The sequence below is a fragment of the Dendronephthya gigantea genome, unplaced genomic scaffold (genome assembly GCF_004324835.1).
Source record: "Dendronephthya gigantea isolate DGI-Jeju-01 unplaced genomic scaffold, DenGig_1.0 000000F, whole genome shotgun sequence".
Lineage (NCBI taxonomy): Eukaryota > Metazoa > Cnidaria > Anthozoa > Malacalcyonacea > Nephtheidae > Dendronephthya > Dendronephthya gigantea.
Genome location: NW_021163010.1, coordinates 4,961,898 through 4,968,944, shown reverse-complemented (window position 1 = coordinate 4,968,944; position 7,047 = coordinate 4,961,898). Strand labels below are relative to the sequence as shown.

Sequence of the window (7,047 nt, the reverse complement as noted above, 5' to 3'; positions counted from 1 at the left end):
CTCAGTACATTTGACATTGTTATAGCTTTTTGCTAGTTTTCTTGGGTGTTACAGTTAAAACCGTGGGCTCAGACCAGCATATTGGCCAGTATAGCTATATTATAGTTAGTTAAAGACAGTAGCGTAGCCAACCTGACGATTTGTCCCGCTATGCTAATATTTTGGTGTTCATTGACTGTGAAAACAATAAATTTCTCAAAGAAATGAATATTTATAATAGCTCGAAATTTACATAGCGGGACAAAATCGTCAGGCTGGCTATGCCACTGGTTAAAGATGCACTAAATCTACGACGCGGACGTGAAGTAATACCGCCGTTATTAATTTCCAGGGATATAAATAGAATAAATGTTTCTCTTTTTGTGAAAAAAGTATATGTAAACAAATTAAAACTGCATGGGTTCCTAACACTAGCGGCTGTTTTCATGTCATGTCACGTCCGCGTCGTAGATTTGGTGCATCTTAAACTTGCTATTGCCAACACGACGGTATTTTTCACAATTTTCAATATTTCGCAACGAAACTTTGGCTTATCCACCATTTAGGCTTAACGCCTTTCGAACAACCGGCCCTAGCATGCTTTACTTAGAATGACGGGAAAGATGGTAGGCAAATCATCTTATATTGTGAAATTTGAAAACGAAAATGTTTACTTTTTAGCGCCTGGCGTTCAAAACACTGGCTGCAAAACATCACCTTTTTGGGGATGGCCAATTACGTGTTTTACCATAAAAAGTAAATGCCCTGTCGAATGGTATTGATATTTCGATATCAGGGCTTTTTTAAACGGACTGTAGGTACACAAGAGATCGACAAACTCGATTTTTGTCTAGTTTTCGTTTATTAAAATTTCAGTGCAGTCGCAATGTCGACGAAACAGCCGAGTGAGTTATACTATTTTATAATGCCAGTTCAACTATAATTTATATGACTGAACATTACATTCTATACGTTACTGCATGAAAATTATGTCTCACTCTCCACATTTATTTCATTAACAGTCCTTCCTTCCTACCCAACGGCATATTTTCTTCACTTTAGCTGGTGTCAGTTTATTTGTAATGGCAAATTTGCCTCTCCGGGGGAATTTTAAAATGGCGCTGACTACGCCCGTGACCGCGTATTCTCCAAAACCAAGTGACTCGTAGACGCCAGCTCCAGAACTGCCTTTTGATACAAAGCATCGACTTATGAGTAACTTTCCCTTGCTGTGAGTTTCAACAGCACAGGAAGAATGCCACAATTCTCCTCCCTTGAGTCCTGGATAGGCATTAAATTTGATCGTTGAACTCACTCGATCCCTGCTTGCTTTCGGAGTCAGGTATTTTTGTCCGTGTAAATGTCTCATTTTCAACACTGCAAAGTCCGTATCCAGTGAGCAGCTCTTTCTGTATTTGCACCTCCTCCATGCTCTGGGGATGTAAACCTGTGAGCTGACTTTTTTCCAAGCAAAATGGCCCGATGCTCTTGGTAGCCCTAAAAAGACGACAAGGGTCAAAGCATCGCCATAGGACAAATCATGATACTAAGTTGTGTGGATTAAACCCGCGTGTGCTAAGAAGAGCTTATTCTAATCTGGACATATCTAGGTCTGAGGGCCGCGCGGAAGCCGATGGTTATATCGACAATAATGGCTATTGCGTTAGTGGATGCTCTGAAGTGAATAATACCCGCCAGCCTGCGACTATTTACCAAAACCTATCAAATCAAATAAATACATCTATTTTTGAAAAGTTTGACCCCATTCAAAAGGTAGCAGGCTGATAATTTGAAAAACCAACAACAAATCTGAAAATAGCATCGTGCACACAGCAAGACATGCACAAGCAAATAATTGTACCGCGGATTGAAACTATCGATGCAGAGAAAAATGCGGACCTTGTTAATGTTCATACACCGCAGTGTTTCAGCTTAAATCCTTTAAATAAGAGAACTCGAGCAAATTTAACCCAGTTCGTTCTTCTCAAACTCAAGTTTTACGGAGGAATATACGCATGCGTGCTGCCTTTAATGTGAAGAAACCTAAACAACCATGCAACAGTCGCGTCATCGAGATGGCACGGGAAGGCGATAATTAAACTTTTCTTGCTTAATAGAAAGTTCACATGATTGAGCAATTCTTCAGCAATCTAGCGACAAAAACATTTAGTTATTTATAGAAGCCAATCGCGTTTCCTAAAACGTTGTTTTTTAAGCAGTCCTCTTGTCGCCTAGGTTAATCTTCATGACTATTTCATTATTGAATTGTCGAGTGGCGAGACGTAAATTGGTGATAACATTTCGCTTGCGTTCATAATGAAGACAGACTTTAGAAAAGCGTCACAGGATCCTTTATGGCATATAGGAAAAACTGCCAAGAATGCAGTTAATTGAGACTTGTATACATGCATGCATGGCCCAACAGTTATTATACATAGTATATCAGCTTAAGTATATATCGTATCATAGCTTGATCTAAACTAGATTGATGTTAGACGCTCTATACACTGACCCTGCCTATAAACTGCACCTTCATTCATTTTAATCCAACCCATAAGACACTTTAAATTTTTCTCAGTTATTATAAATCCCTGAGGTGTGGTGTAGAAATAAAAGCTGTTTTGACAAACACGAAAAACATGCATGAATAGCAAATTATTAACAAGGTGGCAACCACTATCTTCTGGTCATGCAAAATAATGAAAGTGTTGTATATAAACTACAAAAGGAAAATGGAGAAAAAGCAGATACAATTTACATGCAGTGTTTTTTAAAAAAGAGGTTTTACTCCATTTCATATAAGACTAGACGAGTTTCCATGCAACATCTAATGGCGAACTACTACGATGTGTTATTAATGGGTCATGTAGCTGGCGGCAACACTGCTTTATATATTCTTGCGATGCCACTGGTACTTTTAACCCTCTTGAGCGAATAACGTAATCCGTGCACTCTAGGATATATTCCGTGCGCCTATCATACCATTCGTTCAACCATGCTCACGGTCGGATTATTCCATTAATCCGTATTTATGAATTCTCATGCACTTAAAACGCCTCCCACGTCTTATAATCAAAGTGAAAAAGGATAAGCATTCTAGAGAATATCAGAGAGGCTCAGAAAACCAATGCCAGTTGGCTTGCCTCCAAATCTACATGGTTTCAACCAAAACCGAATCCTCAGCAAGTTTACGGCTGCATGTTGGTTCAATTTGAGGCCGAAACCGACGGTTTGGCATAGATAAGCCAGCATCCTATTATATTATCAAGTTGATCTTAATGTTATCACTTAATTATATTGAACACATATGAATTCTCAAATATTTCGTGAAACTGAGGATCGACACTTTAATATATAAGAACCTTATTGTGGTCTTCATCCACCTATCATCCTATATACTTTAAGGACAGAGGGTCTTGACACTAAAAACGTCGTAGTTCCTATTCCGTTTTCTTTTTCACTTCAAACCTCGACCATCCGAATATTTTTATATTTATAAGAATATAGGAAGGAACCTATATTGCCACAGCTCGTTGAAAAAAAAAGCACGAAAAAAACAGAGGAGGTAGATTGTATATAGTGATGTATTGGTCAACTAGATTACAACTGGTAAACTACTTACCAATTCTGAGCTTCGATGGTTTGATGAGAAATTTCTTTCCGTCATGCAAACAATGCGCTGCAGTTAGTACATGGCTTTCGCTTATCAATATCCCACTGCATTGCGCAGAAATATGAACAGCAGCATGATACGGTAGTTTCCTGATGTCCGATGATGTGACCGGTTTAAATACAGGATTATTCATCTTCGTCGCTCTTTTTCGTCTCGACGATAATGTTCCCGACTGTCCCTTCACCAAAGACTCGAGATCGAACGTCGATAAAACACTATACGCGGCGACGTTGTCCGTTGAAATATCCCATGGAAGTTCCTCTTGATCACTGACCGAGGAATTCACTGGCGAACCATCTGTTGTTTCCACTTTACCAAATGCCATTAGGCTGAGGAAAATAAAGGCTGCCGCTACGACATAGGCTCTGTTCTGTTCTGTTGTCAACATCCTGCGTTCAAGAAATTTCGAACCTGAAATAAGCCGTACACTTGCGAATTAGAGACGCCTTTGATGATTTTAGTATTGATTCTGGTTAATCGAGCGTTCAAGTGCCTGGATTTATTTTAGAATCCCCTTGTTAGAACTATAACTATGGTCTATATCCTCTTCAGATGAATAGCTAGATTTCCGAACAAAAACAAAAGTGCTCGCGAAGAGGTATTCACTTGACGGAGTGCTAACGAAATGTGATTACGCTCAAATACTCTTCCTACTTATGTACAATCGGCCCTAACTAACTCTGCATGATTGGAATTGTATTCTAATGACGGTGAAGACAATTATCATTTTTAAATTCCTAATCACTCCATGTATATTATATACGACAATTTTCGCATTCCTTACTTGGAAATGTAGCGTTTTTTTTTCAAAATCTAATCTACCTTTGGGAAATGTCGGCCGCATATCGAGCGAACGCCAAGCGCGGGCGATGCGCGGATTATGTTGAACGACACAAATCCCTGCTTTGTTTCAAATTGACAGAAATTTTGGAAAATGCTCGAGAGCTCATTCATCTAATAATCATTGATCTAAAAATAGCTCATGAACGGAGAAAAATATTCGGGTTTCGACTGTACTGTAAACAATCCATTTACACTGCAAACAAACTGCGAGGTGAAGGGAAAGCGCAAAGGTAAACAAAACAGGCTGTGATATATCTGATGTTTTGATACACAATACGGTCACTTGGTTTTACGTCCTGCCTTTTAGTTTAGGAATGTTTGCAGTTTCTACCTTTTATGTCCATGGGCCAAGACGTAACCTTAACGATGACGGGGGATCTCAACTGTCGAAATACTGCGGGATATCCACACATCATGCTGGGTATCCATCAGAGGTCGCCTCATGTCGCTTCAAGCATATTTCGCCCAAATTGTCTCAATAATTTCATTCATTGAATGAGTGGAAAGCGATTAATCCCACCATATAGAGCTATATAGCATTATGTTAAAAAAGGTAATACGCGCTATCATAAATTATATCTTCACGATTGATTGTACAAGTAATTTGTCGGTGCCCTTCGGCTTCGAGACGATCGAGAAGGCCATCTTAGCCACATTGAGCCGATCGGATTGATTGGTAACAATAAGCCTACATGTCGTCGGGCCACGAGCCATTAAATTTAACATTTGAACACTGCAGTGGCATGCCGAATTTTTATATGATGCTGTTAAAAACGAAAAGTATTTGAAATTAACGGTTATAGATAACGCTATCATCCAAAAGAAATGTGTTAAATTTCCGCATAGTTGTTGTGTATAGCGTAATATGTCGTAACGACATGACCAGCCAGTTTTAAAAATATTCATATATTTATAACTAGTTGAAGACAAAGACTCTCTATTTTCAGAAGACGCTCGCGTGGATTGTTGAATTGATTCTCGGACCGTGGATTCTATAGATAATGACGCACCAAAAAATTATTCTCAATCTCGCTATTCTCTACACATGAACGTTTCGCTTGATCACGAACCAACATCATTATTGCAAACTCACCAATAATCTTACCCAAGCGAACTGAGGTTGTCGTCGTTACAACTTCTTCAACGGCATTGGCATTGATTCGGTGGACTTCCAATCTACGCTTCTGTCGTTTTAAATCGATCGACACGACTTCAGGGTATTAGAATAAAGATAGAATAAATACCCTGTTGAGATAACCCGTGTTTTGTTACCCTAAGACAAAATAAGGCTACCTAATAGCTTTGCACTTGCTGCCTCTCACACTCGGCGAGACGGCGACTACACGGCAGATTTAGATGCGAATGATAACGAAGAATATTGTGCAAAGAATTTGTACAGATATCGTGACAATCGTCGGTTTATATTATCAACAGTGTGAACATATGATAGTTCCTGTTCAAACGTCAACAGGCAATTCGGTTGCTGTGTGTTGATATAATTAATTGCAAATATGTCAATTGCTTTGAAACAGTTACATTCTCATTGCATGCATGATGAAAGCTACATCTACCGGCAGGCGGACTTCATAAATTTTTCCATCGACTTGATGCATCTACAACAGAGCCAGAGGACCAACGCTGCGTCGTAATCATTTCACTGATGGGTGAAAAATTTTGCTCAATTGTGTAGGAGGAGATGGGTGTAGTACTAGTATATTATCGTGGGGTTTTACCGCAGATAATCAGTTTGCCCTTTGGCTCCAGCCTTCAATTAGAAAAGCACAAGCGTGTTTACCTATCATTTCATTTCGTAAACATGCACCTGACCGGACTTAATCCAATTTTGTTCACCTTGTTCGCCCATTGCACAGCCATCAAAATCGACTCCTCATAATAAAATACCCTAGATATGTATACGTTCAATATGTATAATAATTTCGTTTACTTAAATTGTTATAACTATAAATTTTACAGTTGAACTGATGAAGATGTTGTACCGATGTAGTAATTCGAATCATGCACCCACTTGAAAAAGCACAGGCAAACCTTGAACCTGTGGTGGGTACAGCAATTGTTTCTGGCGGCGATACAAATTTTGATCTTTTTGTCGTACTTGATGATATACAGGCCATCCTGTGCAAAAACTGACCTAGATGGAAACTAGCCTCAAATTAAGAATCAATAATAGCTATCACTCATTGCATGTGATAAAAACTGAGAGATCACTGAAAATTGTACGTGACGTTACTAACGTACGAGCGACGAGATCGCGCAGTTGATCATATAGCTAGGGTATTCGGATTCAACTTGAGTATATGGTCAGCATAGATATGAATTAAATTGCCATATAGAAATTCATTTTTTTAATTCACGAAACTATTTAACCTTCAAATATGGATGCCAAGCTTATAAAGAAGTCTGACGATGATCAAGTACATACCAACTATAGGTACTTAATCTTAATATATCTAATCCAATCGTCAACTTGTGCAGTTTCCTGTGAAGCTTGGAGGTAATATACAGTCTTGCTTCGCCTCGGAACTGCACTTCAA

General features: G+C 38.9%; 1 protein-coding gene across 4 annotated transcripts; it reads right to left on the bottom strand.

Moving 5' to 3' along the window:
* Positions 1-225: 225 nt before the first annotated feature.
* Positions 226-6,234, bottom strand: LOC114519997 (serine protease 23-like). 4 transcript variants are annotated; one of them, XM_028540229.1, is made up of 3 exons: positions 5,589-6,234; positions 3,602-4,063; positions 226-1,476 (listed from the first exon to the last, which is right to left on the bottom strand). In XM_028540229.1, exons 2-3 carry the CDS (start codon positions 4,038-4,040, stop codon positions 995-997), a joined length of 921 nt encoding a protein of 306 aa, XP_028396030.1. In that variant the 5' UTR covers positions 4,041-4,063; positions 5,589-6,234; the 3' UTR covers positions 226-994. The 4 variants fall into 4 exon arrangements, with proteins under 4 accessions (XP_028396030.1, XP_028396254.1, XP_028396183.1 ...); XM_028540453.1 differs by having other exon boundaries at positions 3,602-4,041; XM_028540382.1 differs by having other exon boundaries at positions 5,601-6,234.
* Between the last annotated feature and the right edge of the window lie 813 nt (positions 6,235-7,047).

Coding starts and splice junctions, on each gene's coding strand:
- LOC114519997 (XM_028540229.1), bottom strand. CDS start 4,040: ATGTTGACAACAGAACAGAACAGAGCCTATGTCGTAGCGGCAGCCTTT. Junction 1,477..3,601: donor ACCATCGAAGCTCAGAATTG/GTAAGTAGTTTA, acceptor TCGTCTTTTTAG/GGCTACCAAGAGCATCGGGC.